The 17,196-nt window shown below is 43.1% G+C and overlaps 1 protein-coding gene across 1 annotated transcript in view; it reads right to left on the bottom strand.

The window, feature by feature from the left end:
* LOC147730243 (multidrug and toxin extrusion protein 1-like) overlaps positions 1-17,196 on the bottom strand; it is a 574,971-nt gene that overhangs the window by 367,160 nt on the left and 190,615 nt on the right. Inside the window, exons 5-6 of the mRNA XM_086955004.1 lie at positions 12,702-12,850; positions 5,108-5,150 (exon numbers count right to left, since the gene is read on the bottom strand). Coding sequence (XP_086811130.1) covers positions 5,108-5,150; positions 12,702-12,850 — 192 coding nt within the window. The remainder of the gene's footprint in view (positions 1-5,107; positions 5,151-12,701; positions 12,851-17,196) is intronic.

Here is a 17,196-nt window from a genome sequence, read left to right as displayed (position 1 = left end):
TGAATGTTTTGCCATTGTGCAACATTCCGTCCATCATCTTGTGTGTTTTGCTGTTCACCCTATGTGGGAAGGGTATGCCCAGTCATGGGTCCCGTGCTCACTACGCCACTGGAGTCAAGTTATTCTGGCTGATGACGGATGATAGCCAGAAACCGGTTTTAGGATGCTTGATTCCGGTCCAGGGAAGACATGGCTTGGCAGTTTGGGCTGGACTGTACCCATGAGGCACAGGGTCAAAGCTGATTTGCATATGGCCATGTCTGAACTGGGTTAGTGTGGTGAGCAAAAAAACGATGGATTTAGGCACAGATCTCTGTACTGGGGTGAATGTATGACATTGTTCTGCATTCAGTACATCAACTGTTGTTTTTGCATCATGTGGTAATCAACAGACATGGCCTGCGGCTGTACCGTGAACGTATGCAACAGCTTTTTGGATGCTTGCCATTGGCAACGCTTGGTGTGAGTTATGGACTTACCTTTTTCTTCCCCTATTTCACCTGCATCGAACCTGTGTTTTATTGCAGACGGTGCCCTTTCAGTTGGGCCTTGGATATCTGCCTCTCTAATACATACTGTGCTGACCTGGATTATGATCTGTTAATGGGTCCATTACTGGCCCATGACCAGGCCTGTTCTGGGGCGGCCTTCTGATGTGTGCGGCTGCACTTGGAGTGTTGGCAGGCTGGAATACCTGTAAGGCTGCACAGCGCCTCTTGCAACGGAGTTTCATCGAATATCACACAAGTTGCCTGGGTATGCTCCTAGAGACACTGGTTTATGAGGAGCATGGATGTTCTTTTGATTTGCTAAACTGGATAGTGTCCCTCTTTGCTAGGAACACAGGGTTTACCTTTTGGAACAGCTTGTATTCCCCGGTACACATACTGTGGTGAATTTTGCGGACTTGCCTTAAAATCGTTTTAAACTATAATTTTTGTATGATTAAAATTCGGCCTTTTTTTGCACACATTTTTGACTCTGCTTACAGTTGCATTCTGTTTCTCCCCGAAGGGGAGGGTGCATGTGACAGATAGGGACATGATCGACTTCGCTAAGTTAGCATGAGCCCTGCAGCCATGATGCAGCTTTTGCGCACGTTAATACATGGCTTTATTTTTGCACTACTCTATTTATGCCTTTCACATGAGAACTGTCTGCTGTACTCAGCTTTGCTTGTTCCTGGAGTTTAGTCTGAACATTATGAGCAAGGTTGATAAACAACATGCCTTGTTCTCTGTTCTGGTCAGGGCCTAGCACCTCGACAAAACATACTAATGCAACTGCTGCTGGTGACTCGTACCTTGATATTATGGGGATACATGTTTAAGTGACACACACTTGAAGAGGGACCTTTCCAACTTTCCAGGGAGAAGAGCAACACACACCTATGATGTAGAAACACCATCTATAGTCTAAGGTATGGGGTCCACTGACAAAGCCCAGAGACCTTCTATTATATAATAATACTTCTTCTTACCAAGGGGAGGAAGGTTAGAAGCTATAGTCTTTCTCCATTGTCTTTATATGATGAAATCTCCCTTTATGATGTATGGACTAGCTGCAATGCTAACTATATTACTTTTATGAATTTATGTGTTATGGCCTGTATACTGCATGCTATAGCACAATAGTTCAAATACAAATTTTAAACTACATTTGTGTCTCGGTCAGATCTTATTGTGGACAGGTACGAGAGTGTGAGCAAAAAGGTGTGTCTTGTTACCACGATTCCTGAGAGATCCAGGAGTGCTGTGTCGTGTGGTGTCTAATCATTTGCTTCTTCATGAGTGTGTAGGAGAGTGAGTGAGACACTATAGCTAGTCAGTCATGGGCTCGTGGGCACTAAGGTGGTGGGAAGGCTTAGCCCCTATACACAGAGGACCCATAATCCTGCACATAGTTCTGTGTATCTGCAGAATCCCTGCCACAATGATACTTGAGACAAGGTCAATTATTCTTGTAGAAACGTTAGTGGAGAAACATGTAACCATATTGAAATTGAAATTAGATCGCACGTACTGAGCCAGACAAGATGTTGAAATGCTTTGCGGCGAGTAGCATGCTAGCCAGAAGCTGAGATTTAGTGATCAGTCCAGTGGTAATTTTTGTTATCCTAGAATGTAAAGGAAACCATTCCATGCATCTACTCAAAGGTCCTTTGTGGTATGTTAGTGACTTTGGTATGATCATCGGAGGGGACTATGTGAGAAGCAGTTAGAGTAGTTTACACACAGAAGAGGCATATAGAAGGGAAGCAGAGGTGCATTCAAAATAAATAAGGGAGGAAAAAAGTTAAAGTTTAATTAATGGTCAATTTTTCATGCAAGGTTTTAAGGAATATAGCAGGTGGCCATTTTTTCCGATAGCATGATATATCTGTATGTACCCTGTGAAAAATAAACAATCATAAACACAGCTCTAAAGGAATGTGGCTTTTAACAGTCTTTCTAGAGACACTTTTAAAGACATGGCAGATACTTCTTCGAGTGCAAAAAGCAAGCCCATTGCTTGTTGAGACCCCTTTGCGAGCAACTGTCAAGCAGTGCAACATTGAAGAACATCCTAGTACCTGTAATTACAGCTTTACAACATCACCACTAACCCGCAGAATGAAATGCAAGCAATACTTTCAAATTCCAGATAGACCCCTATTGTATACCTACTAGAGCAGTTTTTTAAATACTATAAAGTACTACTACAGTTATGCAAATTGTTTACACCAAAGGTAAACTACACATAGAACTTGTATGTTATGTAAACACTCAATAACGTAGCCCCTTAACAGTTGGGCCTTTCCCCCTCAGTGCTGAGCCATTATTGGGCTATTTGTTTGGGGTAGTTACTGCTCCCATAACATTTTCCACTAAAGGTGTCCACACAAAATTTGCACCCGTTTCTTCCAACATCCTTGGGATTCTAAAGGTGCCCAGGGTTTCTTGAGAAAATTGGCAAAATATAGCTATATTTTTAGTTTTTGGGGGAAAAATAGGAAAAAAGTGCTCAGTATAAAAGTGTCTATTTTTTTCACCTAAAAATGGCTTGCTGGCCTAAAGTCACCATCCTGCCAGCTTTCAGGAACATCCATATCTAAAACAAAAAAAAGGATTTATTCCAAGCTACTTTGATAGATAAGCAATTGGGGTGGTAGCTGCGATATGGCACCAACCAAGCAAACCTACAAACTACAGATATTTTTGAAAGCTAGACAGCCAGAGGATTTCAGGGTGGTGTGCCTTGCATGGATCCTATGAGGTCTTCTTACCCACAATGCCCTGCAAACCTCAAACGTTGCCTAAAATCCTTTCGCCTTTTCCTTATATTTTTGTGATGAAAGCTTGGGAATTAGCAGAAATTCACAAACATCCTATGAGCCAGTGTTACCCCACTTATGCCAATAAAAACACTGCACAACATTAGTGGATGGGCCAAGTGCCCAAAATAGGAATGGATCAAACCAAGGCCAAGGAGAGCCATTGCAAGGGGTCCATCACTAGACCAGACCCACCACATTAATTTATTAAAAAATATATATTTCTGCTATATAGTTTCTGCCCCAATGCCACAGTGCAACTTTCACAACACTTTGTTTTGCCCCATTGGCAAAATCCCTGGTGTTAGGTTGATTTTGTACCCCCCCCCGGGGGCAGGTTTGGGGCAACCGCCACATTTAAGACCGGCTTTCTATCTTCCCTTAAGGGGGTTGAAAGAAACTATTAACACCACTGGGGCAGAGTATGGCTTGATGCTAGGGTAGGCCCCCCATTCTTTTGTTTGCATTGGTGTTATTTTGAAATATCTGATGTCTATTGGACTTTCTGCCCCCAGGGGGTAGATTGGTGATAATCACCCTATCAGTCCTCCCCAGGGGTGGCAGAAAGACTATTGGCACATTTATTTGGGGCATGGCCAAGGCCATTGTGGGCAGCCCCGTCCCACAGTGGCATAATGAAAGTTGAGTGCCCCCTGGGCAAAGTCCAGAGTCAGTCAGGAGCTCCCGGGCCAAAGTTCTGAGCTGAGGAGGCCCCCTGGAGCTCGGAGGCTGCGGGTGCCTATGTTACACCATTGCCGACCCTATATTTAATAAAGAAAATGCCCTGGTGACTAGTGGGCTCTCTGCCCCCCTTGGACAGATTGGGGTTAACCATCCCCTGCCGACGCACACAGCCATGTCCATGGTGGGCAGCCCCCACCCCTATATTTCTTTTTTTTTTAAATCTCTGGTGTCTAGTGGGCCTCTGCTACCCAGGAAGGTAGATTGGGGGTAAATACCTTATTCACCCTCCAAGAGTCACAGAAACTCTATTGGGCCCACTCAGGACCATGCACAAGCGGGGTCGGGGATGGGCGCTCCGCTCAAAGAAAATTGCCTGAATGCAATCCCTAGAGTCTAGTGAGGGTAATCGCCCACTTCCACCACCACGCTTTGCGTTACTTTTGGATACTTTCCTGTGCAAAAACAAGTTTTGCTCTGGAAAGTGACTAGAAAGCAAACATTTTGTGCTGGTAAGCATCACTTTTGTGATGTTACCCCAGCACAAAATGTTAGAGAATCACCCAGTTGGAGGCACTTTAAAGAAACTGGCAATATGGTAAACTGGGTTATTTTTCTGATGGAGCAAAGTGTAGTACAGATATTTAACCTGAGATTTCGGATAGTCACTATCGCTGTCACACAATCCTGACTAACTTAGATCCATGGCCGCACTTCTAAGAGGAAGTGAAGCCTCCCTCTCCTTCTATCCGTCGCAGCAAAATCACCAATTTAAGAGCGCTTCTTGAGGTACCATGATTTAGCGCTTAAGAGGGCATAATGGAACTAAAGCAGAATTAAAGAGAAGAAGGAACAGAAGAAGGGAGTGAGGGAGTGAGGGAGGAGAGGTTGCTTTGGGGGTTGTATGAAAGGAACAATGGAAGGAGGGAGGTCAGAAGCAGGGAAGGAGGTAGGGACACAAAAAGGAATGTAAGCCAAAACAAGTAAAGGAAGGAGAGGAAAGTAAAATGAAGGAAAGCAGAATAAAAAGAAAGAAGGATGAACGCAGGACATTCTGTAGCACAGCATTGCATAATGATTCACAATAAAAGAATACCTCTGACATAAACTCACAGGTAGAGCAGGGATGAAAATCAAGACGTAGGTCTGTGCCAGTCTGTAAAAGGAAAACAATGTATTGAAAAAACACTTTCTTGCAAAGAGTCAAAAGAGGAGGAGCATGGCATTGGTTGCAGAAATTGTTTGAGCTAGTCTACCAACATTCACAAAGAAAGCATTACACTTAAAGCTGGCACAGAAAGATAAAAAACAGGCAAAGCATACATTTTAGTTCATTGAGATCGGAAAATATAGAAATAATACATTTAAAAATGACAATTCACAAAACCCAGTAGGGCAGTACATGCTGGTGGTGCCAATGCTGGCACCAGAGAGCATATTATGACCTGCTTTTCCACCACCCATTTGGTGGTGGGGAGCCAGACATGATAAGATTGGTGGAAATGCAGGTACCGGGCGCATCTGTCCATGGGGGTGTGTGTGAAGGGGCACATGTTGTGCCACCCTGGAATTGCACCTTCATTCGTGCATGGTGTGGCATGCATGACTTCATGCAGGAATGTGAAGTAGGCTTTTTGGGGGCGCAGCCTGCTTGTTAGGCTCTCCTATAAACCTAAAAGACTGCTGCCATGACACTACAGCTGCACTGCCCACCCTTGGATTCAACTAGGAATCCGGCGGGAGGGTGGACCATAACGTTGGTGTCTTCCTGGGACTGCTGAGGTGGGGTCCCAGATGAAGATCATCAAACTCATAATAAGGCCCTTAGTGCTAATCTGATGGAAAACAAGCATTTCAAAGCAAATACGCATGGCTTAGAACTGAAAGTGCCTCTTAATTTATTGGTAAGTTTGTGTGATATTATAGATGTACGAGTTGGTGAATACCAGAGTGAATCAGTAGGCAGATGAAAGCTTGAACGAATCAATGAAGAGAGTTTTTTAGTTATATGCCCTACCTAGTTATTTTGGCAATTAGTTTCTTCGCAGGAATGCACTGGGTTTGGGCAACCAGGGTATAAGCTCTTTGGAGTCCAGCCAGTAGAAACAGAGGAGCATTACACAGCAACGCAGTGGATACAAGCTGGTCCAATAATCTAAAAAGCTGTGCTTTGAGAGGGACTAGAAAGCAGGATGAGAATATTCAGCTTCATGCTCCATAGAGCTGGATCTCCTCTGGAATAGGGCTGCCAGTTCACACCTGAACAAGGACGAAGTGCAAGGTGGCATAAACAGAGATGAAAAATACAGATCATTGCAGCTGTGTTGAGTCATTGGAGATATTATGAGCATTACGTGGTTGAGTAAGTAGCTACTCCATTTGTATAATTTCCATAGTGCCAAATTTTTCTAGCAAGACTTTGAAGAGTTCAAATTTTACTCAGACTTCTGGATGCTCTATGGTGACCGTGTATCAAAGTGAGGTGGATGTAGTTTGACCTATTTGTGGAATTCTGGGTTATGTGTGTGGTTTGAGGACTTGGTGCAAAGTTTGTTTGGGGTCCCTGTGCACGAGTATAAAAGAAATTATTGAAAACTATCCAACCCATGAAATCGCATTAGCAGTGGACTTCAAAACCAAATACCTGGGTCATCATAATCACGCTGCGCAAAAGTCAAAAGAACAAATTCAATTTAACGGCCCGCTATCCATATTCAGGCTAACATCATCAGACCAGACACAGCCGAAGACGGGGAATGAGACCCGCCATACGTTTAAAAAACATTCTACAATTGATTACATTTTCATGTCAAGCTGCTAAATAAGCAATCTCCACAGTTTCCACATAGTAACTCATGGAGAAAGTGACCACAATCCTCTGGTCATAAGTCCGAACCTAAACCTCCAGAAAACTGATACTGGTCAGGTGCTAGGTCTTTCAACAGGAGATGAACTAAACAACTTAGTCAGGAAAATCAAGTGGCTTCCTCAGCAATTGCCCCAGGTGGCAAAATGGCTCGAGGATAGGACACTTTGGGCGAAGGACCAAACAGGGGTCCAAATCCTATTACCTTGGGATCTTAAGTTTAGAACACTGGTCGTATTTCTCCAGGTACATAAAGGACCTCAAAAGCAAAATCAGCAACATCCTAGCCAGTACAACAACTCTCAACAGCAATGGAGCATTAACCACAAGTGAAAGAACTTGAGGCAGAGAACCTGTTTGCCTAAATCCAATTTAACATCTGGAAACTTAGCAGCAGCAAAGGAGCGAAAGAAAGCACACACAAAAATCTTGGCCTTAAAACATGCAAACCAGAAGGAGGAATGGAAAAATATATTTGTAATGCTTAAGGAAGGATCCCTAGACCGGTTTTAGCAGTATGTCAATAGGCTAAAATCTCCTGGGCCACCAAGGGTAAACGCAATATCAGCAATAGTGTGGGGGAACCATGTGAGGTGTCAGTTTCTAGCTCACAATCCTTCAGCTACCCTGGAACAGTGGCGGATCCTCCATGGGGGCGTTTGGGCGCCGCCCACTGCTTTCTCGCCGTGCGAGAAGGCAGAAACAAATTATAGATAACTACCATTTGTTTCTGCCTTCTCGCACGGCGAGAAAGCAGAAGTTCCTGGTTGGGAGAGTGGGCGACGTTACTCGAGGGCAGGGGGAGTGGCTTTCCCACTGTTGTTAATACTGTCTGTTTGGGCAGCCTGAGAGGCTGTCCAAACAGACAGTATTAACTGTATTAAGAACAGTGGGCAAGCCGCTCCCCCCTGCCCTCGAGTAACCCCTCCTACTCTCCCTGCTCTCTGTATGCTGCAGCATACAGAGAGAAATGACGTGGTTGGGGCAGCCGGCCGAACCAATCACAGCGCTGTGCTGTGTGTGGTGGTGATGGGGAGGGAGGGTGCCTGCGAGAGCGTGACGACGAGCACCATGGGAAATTCAAGAACAGGATGGCGGCGGGAGTCGGAACTCGGGAGTCTGGAGTCGGAACTTGAAGGCGGGAAGGAAGGTAAGTTAAGTTTATTGACTTTACCCCTGCCTTTGAAAGGACTATGCCTACGTAACGCCCCTGATTGCGAAGTCTGCAGCCGGTGTGAGCTTCTGTTCCTGTTAGGAATTGTAAACTTTGCTGAGGGTGAAAATCAGGAACACTGAACAACTTTGCGGGTTTACAAACATTTCATACAGTCCTAGCCTTGAAAGAGCCAGATTCCCTATGGACACAGAGCATTTTCTACGCTAAACGCTTGCTCCCCACCGGGCCCTTAAACCGAGAGGCTCCCATTGGTCAAATTTCTCTAAACTCTTGTCTTTGAGTCGAGGTCGAGGAGAACCGCGCCTAGAAACCAATGCTTATTGTTTAGGGTTTGGGATGTTCGTATAGCTGGCCTGATAGCACACATTAAAACAGGAAGTGTTGTCTGACGACGAATCGAATACAAAGTATATTCGTTTAGTTAGCGGCGGATATCTCTTTAGATGATGTCTGATGAACAATATATTGTTGTTCGGGTTGCTTCTAGAGACGTTACATTCTGAAATTTTGGACTCCTTCAGCTTGCTCGCCACAGTGCGCCATCCACAACTTTTACGCCCCGCCACTTTCAAATGTCACCAGCCGCGCCTGCCCTGGAACCCGCCAGGCCATAAGCAGAAGAACACCAAGCCCCAAATTCTTCTACGGAAATAGTAAAATGTATTAAATCTATGAAGGCTAGCAGAGCACCTGGCCCAAATGGGCTCCCTGCTGGGATTTGCCAATCCGCCATAGATAGGTGGGCCGAGCTTCTAACCCAGTTATTTAATATTGCATACACCCTGGGCAGACACCTGAATCCTGGAGAGGTTCAATATTATGCCCAATCCACAAAAAAGGTAACCTCCTGAATCCAAATAATTATTGTTTAATTGCCATGTTAGACCTGGAGGCAAAAGCATATGCTCGAATTTTATTGGAAAAACTGGAAACCTGAGCAGAAGAAAACGAGCGGGTACCTTTTTTTCAAACAGGCCTCCGGAGAGGAGCAGCTACCTCTGACAATATAAGAGCCCTATCAGCTCTTAGCCACCAAGCCACACAGACTACCCAACCTCCTCTCTTTTGCTGTTTTCTTGACCTAACAGCAGCTTTCGACAAAGTGTATAGACATACCCTTTGGAGGAAATTGGCAAACTAGGGCATTCCATCCACACTCCTAACGGCTATAGTATCTCTGTACTCGGACACATGAGTACACGTGAAAACAGGCGCCCTATCTCTGTCGGCTAAAATCCGCAAGTCCGGTGGTCTGAAGCAAGGTTGTGTCCTCACCCCTTTACTTTTTAATCTCTATACATTGGATCAGGGCAAAGCTCTCTGCAACAGCTGTCTTGTCCCTCCTCGACTAGGCCACCACTCCTTACATGTACTTCAATAAGCGGATGACATTGCCATCATGGATCACACCAAAGTAGGACTGCAAAGTGCACTGACCAGCCTGCATATGTATTGTATCTCTAACCACTTAATCATTAATTCGGAAAAAACAAAGATTCTGGTACTTGGAAGACAAAAACACGAAAAGCAAATCACTTGCCATACAGGCGCTATGACCATCATTTCAGCCCCATAACACAAATACTTGGGGGTCTGGTTTACAGAAACCGCTCAACCAACTGGTCAAATAAAAAATTCCATCAATGTCCTCCTTTCTGCTCATAAACAATCTTTAAATGCTGCTTTGTAACTTCTATGTGTGCTGCTTAATGCAGTGTATTGTAGTTCCTATATTCCCAATAGGCTCTGGGCATTTGAATAATATATCCTATAGATGTGACGTAGGACTTATGTCTACTAGGTCGCTATCGAATATATTAAACTTAATTATGAGTGCCAGCTAGCTCAGAGGTCACTAGAAACGTTCTCGAATTCACAAGAAGGGATTAGTTTCTGACAACCGCATAAACATGACAACTTTGTTTCCCCAAGATAAAAACGTATCTTCAGAGTCGTGGAAACAATAGATAGATATTTCACTCAGTCATTTGTGCATGCTTCGTTTCACCAGAGGTACAGAGAAATATATCTTATCTTATCTTAGGTGCCATTTGTAAAGCGCACTGTCGCCGAAGCTTCCTGGCGCTAAATATAGAGATGGGCATTTTCAATAAAAGTATTTATTGAACAGTCTTCTTTCTCTTGCAGAAGAAATGAACTGCCACAATCGTAATACTGGCTGTAAAGTATAATGCGTACAGCAAGAAAAATTTTATAAAATAATACTGTAAAAGCATGGTATGGTTTCTAAGCAATAAAATACATATATAAATAAATAAAGACTAAAAGTACTCAACTGGTGCTTCCAATTCCAAAATACGCCTACCCCGATGTACCTAACCTAAGTCTAGTATGAGGGAAGAAGTAAGTGTGGTGTAGCATAAGTTTAGTATTCTTTTGCCAAGAATCTATCCAAGATTTCCCTTAGGGTTTAATCAGCTCCGTATCTTGGTTTAGAGTAAAGGAGGTCTGGTATCTCTCTGTCTCGGGACTCAATTTCCCAACACCCCGTAACACCTCATGTAATGTAACTGGTGCTATGTAAAGCGCTCTGATACCCGATTCGGTTCGGGTCAAGTTCGCGCTATATAAAACTCTGCAAAAAAAAACGAAAAAACGGGGGAGCTTGGAAACACTGGAGCTGGATTTCTTGGCAAGAGAAAAGACAGCGTCTCTCTCAGTGCGTCAGCTGGAGGGTCGGCTTCCTTCGGCACTTGCTGTAGCGAGATGCGTCGGGCAAGTAGAAAGTCGAACTGCTCTAAACCACTGTGTCTTTGCTAGGGCAAGTGTGGGCATATTTATACATTGAAGGTGCAGAGTTTGACATAATAACGTCATCAAAGAATCGTAGTTCTTTAAAAGCTCCATGAGTTCTTGGACAAATCCATATTCAAGCAAGGGGAAGTCCCTAACCGCTGAAACCGAGTTTTCCAAGAAATCGTTGTGGCTTTTCAGAACTAGTGGAAGTAGCCATGCCGTATTTGGACTGCATGGGCTATGTCTACATATGGTTATGATTTCTATGCCTATATAAGGACAAGGTGATTTATACCTATATAAGGGCATGAATCGGGAAAATTACACTACGGTCCTAAAACATTATACAACAGCAGCACGCACAGAAGTTGCAAAACGGCATTTTAAAAATATATTGTTTGTGTGCAGGAAGGGGGACCTACCTGTACATAAACAATCATTGGTCTTTTGCTGGTTTTATGTGTGCTGCATAACGCAGCACACATGAAAAGGGTAAGACCAGGTTTTTCCTGGTCTTAATTCTGACATTGCTTCCTATTTACGCCTCCTTTGTAAGTAGGAGGCAAAGTCAAAATCAATGGGTGCTGCAGTGGAACCCTGACAGCAACATCCATTACCCTTCCCTTTCATGCTAAGCATAGCGTGAAAGGGGGCCTTATTTACAAGGCAAAGTTAAGCCACGTTAAGTGGCTTAACGCTGCTTTGTAAATAATGTGAGGCGCCATAGCCATCATAACGTCACTGAAAGTGACATTGTGGTGACGATAGGGGCTTGTGAATATACCCCCTGGTCTTAAACAGGCGAGAAAAGAGAAATGCTTTAATTCTCCTGGTTGTAGCTGTTCCATGTGTGCTGTATTGTGCAGCACAAACAGAAATAGCAAAGTGCCATAGGTTGTTTATGTGCACTTAAATAATGAAACAAATTGTGTTTTGCAACTTCTATGTGTGCTGCGCTGCATTAAGCATAAAGGTACAAAACATCGTTCCCCTGAACACAAACACCGTTGCATTATGGTGGAAGGGTGCTTTTGTTGGCGCTAAGCTGCTAAGTTTAGCACCAGCACAGGGCGAAATGCAGGGCTGCATGACATTGCTGTAAGTATAGTGCAGCCGTGAGTTTCTGAAGTGGCTGAGTGCGGAGTTAAGCCAGGAAGGCTAACGTCACACTTCGTCACTTCGTTGTAAATATGGTTCCTGGTTCCTGGTTCCTTAGTTCCAAAGTCAGCAACTCTACTAGCCCATAGCCCACATTGCCTCCCCTTCCTAATAAAAAATATTTTTAAAAAGCAACTGCATGCTGCATCCTTTCCCATCATTAGCAAGCGCAAAATCAGACCTGATTGTATAGTATCAGGAAAGTGTCAGGACAAAGTAATATCGTAGTTCAGCACACAGAGAATTCCAATATGCAGTTGCTCATTTGTGATATTTTTATGCGGTGGCTTTTGTCTGAGACTTTTTCTCAGGTAAATAGAGAATAGTGACAGCCAACACGTGTTTCGCTCCCTTTACATGGCCATCCGGCCTGGGTCGTTCTCAGGGCGTGGTTATTTTGGATCAGGACAGGCTGTTGTCCCATTTGGTCTGGTTGTCGTGTCGTACTTCTCATGAATCAAGGGCGGAATGCCCGGGATATGCTCATCATTGCAGTCGGCATCTGATTGTATAGTATGTAGTCTATTTAATTTAGAAGCCAAACGGAAATTGCCTTTTTAGCCACTAACTGAAAGTGAGGCAAAGCCTCACCATGACCCACCACTTGGAACTGAAAATGCTGTTTTAGGAAGATAACTTATGCCTGATTATTACGGGAAGTTATTGGTAAACAGAGAGCTTTGTAGCAGCATCTTTCAGACTCATACATAACTTCACAAGAGAATCTGTTAATTATAATCATGGCTGACCTCGCTACTTCTGGGTCCTGTCGCACCAGTAACAAAATGTTCTCGGTGTTGATGAAGAGAGCCCAGCAGGGGAAGCAGATGAGCAGCAGGAGGAGGATTCCCCTCTGCAGTATGACACCAACACGCTTCAGGTTACTGCTTCCATAGATCTTGAAGACATAAACAGAGACGTGCAATAGAGTCAGTCTGGTAACCCAAATTCACGCACAGAAAATCGCAGAATACACCATCTATCCAGCACCATCAGCCTGATTCATCAATCATATTTGCGCTCGCAAAGGGCCAGATTCTGAGAATCTGGCCCTTTGCGAGTGCATTTTTTGCATTTGGGATTCATCATCCCAAATGCAAAATTCGCTATTTAGAAACTCGCAAATTTGCGAGGAATAGCATTTAAGGAATCTCTATTAGAGATTCCTTAAATGCTATTCTTGAAACATTTTAAAATTGCGAATTCGCAATTTTCGGCCGCTATTTACCGCGAGGTCAAACCTTGTGGTAAATAGCGAAAACTTAGAAAAATGCTTTTAAAAGCATTTTTCTAAGTTGCATGTTACACACACACATGTCCTTTGGACATGTGTGTGCGCAACACCTGTTGAAATGTGCATTTAAGCGGTGCTACAGGGTGTCCTTTGGACACCCCTGGCACCCTTCAAATCGCTATCTTATTTGCGATTAGCAAATTGCCAATCGCAAATAAGGAATACTCCCCATTCATTCCTATGGGCCTTTTGGCCCATAGGAATGAATGGGGAGTTATTCCTTATTTGCGATTAGCAATTTCCTAATCGCAAATAAGGAATCTGTAGGAATCGCATTTAATTTTGCGATTCCTACATGAATCCCGTTTTGCGAGTCTGTAATAGCAATTCCTTATGAATCGCTATTTCAGACTCGCAAAACGGGTCTTTCATGAATCTGGCCGTAAATACATATGGGAACCCGGCAAACAACCTCCGTGAAATATCAGCTATTATAATAGCCAGAGTTATGAGAAACTCAAAGTATTGAAAATCACTTCCTCCAGGGTGAGGTGTCCTAAGGCTGAGGTTTTAATCTGCTGCTCACATGGCAGGGATTTATGGTAACTGATTAATTATCCGACTGAACGAAATGTCCTCCTTAACAAACATGGCAAACGGATATTAGCTGCTCCCTTACCTAGGGTTCCAAGAGAGGTACTTTAATAAAGGCACAAAAAGGGTTATACATTTAGAACTTCATGAAGGAATAGACTCCCAAAATGAACAGAAAAAAAATTAATAAAACAAGTAATTACGGTAAACCTTGCTTGGGCACCAAAATACTGGAATTTTAAATAAAATCTGTCACAAGTCAAATCTTTCTCGAACATGTGAAAAATTGGGTGGCAAGTGCGATGCGTTTTTCCAACCTACAGAAGCAAGCGCTAACGCCAATTATTTTAAATCTAATTCCTGCCTCCAAGAGACATTTTCGAAATGTCTCTTGGAGGCAGGAATTACATTTAAAAGGTTTTCGTGGAAGGCGAACAAAAATGCCCTTTCACAGCTCTGTGGGTTTCCACTACTCAACTTTTCAATAACTCAGGGGCAGATTTACAAGCCTCTTTCAACATGGGAAAGGGCAGCATGATGTAACTCATGGTGAAGTCAACTAATGGCTGAAGTGTGCTGAAATAAAAATGTTAATAATACAACCACAGACTAATGGATGAAGTCTGTCTGGAACCTCCCTATAAGGAACTGTGTTATAGACATAATTTTAGTAAACTCAAATGGTCTTAGCCAACACACACCTAAAAAGCCAATTAGTCTGGCATTGCCGCTAACCTTTAAGAAAGAATAAGAGTAAGTAAGAAGTATTTAAAGAAAAAGAGTAAGAATGGACGAAAATAGTGAAGAAAGGAAAGAAAAAAGGTAAAGAAAGAAAGAAAGAAAAAGGAAAAAAAATGCAAGGAAGGGAAGAAAATGAAAAACGAAACAAGGAAGAAAATAGGAAGGAAAGAAGAAAATGCAAGAACAAGTCAAGAAAAGGAAGATAGTAGGCATAAAAGGGAGACATGACGTTAGAAAGAAGGAAGGAAAAAGGAAAGTAAGAGTGAAGGCAAGAAAGATGCACGGAAAGAAGGCAAGGAGAGAAAGAAAGAAGGGAAACACGAGGGAAGGAAGGAAAAAAGAATGAAAGAATGGATGAAAGAAAGAAAGAAAGAAAGAAAATAGAAGGAAAGAAGGAAAGCAAAAAGCAAGAAAGAAAGTAAGCAAAAAGGAACGAAAGAAAAGAATGAGGAAAGAAAGAAAGAAAGAAAAAACAACAGACAAACTAATTTGCAAAGATACAGCAAACTCATGCGTTTATATTCAGAGGTCTGTTGAGTTGCTGTTTGTGTTACTGTTGTCTTTCAAAATGATTTGTTCTCCACAACTTTTTGAGACTTGTGAAATAACAGCAGTCAAATAAATAAATGTCACACCAAAAGGAATTACAACAGCATTGGCAGGAGTAAGGACTTAAAAAACTGTAATGTACCCTGTACATCAAAAGGGTCCTGCTACCTGCTAAACAGAAAGGCAACATTAAATAAATAGAAAGTAAAAACAAAAGCACTGGCACTAAAGGGAACTACCTTTTGAGAATGACAAAACAACAGACCAATGGATGAAGAGAAGTGTCTGAAAGTCCTTTAAGTAAGTATATTAGACATATAATTTTAGAAAAAAATCAAAAGGTCTTGGCTAAAGTCAGACCTAAAAATTGCATGCTATATATTTTGAATACTGAGGATGGAGGTGTTTATTATATACTTCTGGGAACATGGTTGCTCTTTAATGCAATCTTTTTGAACTGTGCGAGCCAGTGAAGGGGTCTCGCTACTGTTACGATTAACCAGCATACACAATATTCTAATATCTCCTGATTTAATTACTTCAGTCATTAGCTCAGAATTTTATGGTACCTCTGATCTGATTTGCTGTGGCCTATACATTTTTTTTATTTCTGGCTGGTTATTTGGTAGGGGGGCACATTTTGCATTCTACATTATTCTTTTTTTTTCTTAAATATATATTTTATTGTTTTGTTTAATAAATATACAAAAATTGGACATATCAATAAAAAAAAACTTGGACTGTGGGAGAAATAATGTACATTACATTGGGACTATACGGCTAACACTGATACAAAAAACGTAGTTTATAGACACAATACCCATAAGTTAAAAAACGTACAATTTCAAAGTTATAAGTGAAACACACATCAGTCTGTTCCTTTTGATGTTAAGAGATTGAGGGGCTCAAAGAAATTTTGCATCAGATTGCAAAGTTCGTTCTGGACTAGAGCGGAAACAAAAACTCTCAGGGGCAGATTTATGTTAACTGGCGCATCCCCAGGGATGCGCCAGTTAACATGCGCCACAGTGCGCCACAGCTCCGCCAGCCATGGTGCGCCGCATTTTTAATGCGGCGCACCATGGTGCAAAAACGGCACAGATGCGTGACGCATCTGTGCCGGAAATGTGGCGCATTGCTGGAGTTGCGTCGCAACGCGACGCAGCTCCAGCAAGGCTCGGGGGTGCCCCATTTTAACAATGCTGCGTCAAGACCTACGCCTGCTTCAAGCAGGCGCAGGCTTTTGACGCAGCATTGGCTTAAAAGTGACTGAGTGAAATCTCATAGATTTCACTCAGCCACTTTTGCGAGGCGCACCTGCCCCGGAACGCCCACCCTGCGCCGGAACGCCCACAAGCGGCGCAGGGCTTTACAACGTGACGCATCTGCCTAGATGCGTCACGTTGTAAATCGTTCGTAGGGATGCGCCACGTTTACGCCGCCTTGCGTGACGCAACAGCGGCGTAAACGTGGCGCAAGGGCCTCATAAATCTGCCCCAAAGAACACTACGCATGAAGTGTGACTCTCGCCCGGATGGTGAGAAATGGGAAACATACTTAATTGTGGTTGAAGCCAAAACTGATGAACGCCCACCCTGAAAGTACTGAATATCAAAAGCAGGCACTCTAGCTGCACTAATAAGCAATACTACAGTGATTATCACTATACTTACCGCTAGCCGTTCATAGACTTACTAAGCATACATCCTTCCCTGGACCTCCTTCCTCCCCGCACATGCTCGCACGTGAACACTCCTACCGGTTTACTCTCATCGCCTGATAGTTTTCGCTCTGCAGCGTATCTGAGATCCAATGGGGCTGCATGTCTGTCCCCAACTGGTAAGGACACACCCTTGTATTGTTTTGTGGCACTGTTTAACGATATGAAGATGTTTTGTACATGAACGGCCTTAACATGCTAAAAATAATATGATATGGACTGAAGAGCTCTCATCTTGTTGGATTGTTGTTTTTTTCCCACTCTCACTTTCTGAACTTGCCCTTATTGCCTCCTCTCTTTCCTTGTTCCCTGAACAGTGGGAGTCCACTTGCTTTATCCTACTGCAATTTTTACAATTTGCAAAATGCGTTGGCTATCCTTGTAATGCTCATAATGTGTCTTGTTG

Source organism: Lissotriton vulgaris, chromosome 2_1 (assembly GCF_964263255.1).
Source record: "Lissotriton vulgaris chromosome 2_1, aLisVul1.2, whole genome shotgun sequence".
In the NCBI taxonomy this organism is placed as follows: Eukaryota; Metazoa; Chordata; class Amphibia; order Caudata; family Salamandridae; genus Lissotriton; species Lissotriton vulgaris.
The sequence above is the reverse complement of the archived record's forward strand: the minus strand, read 5'-3'. Positions and strand labels throughout refer to the sequence as shown.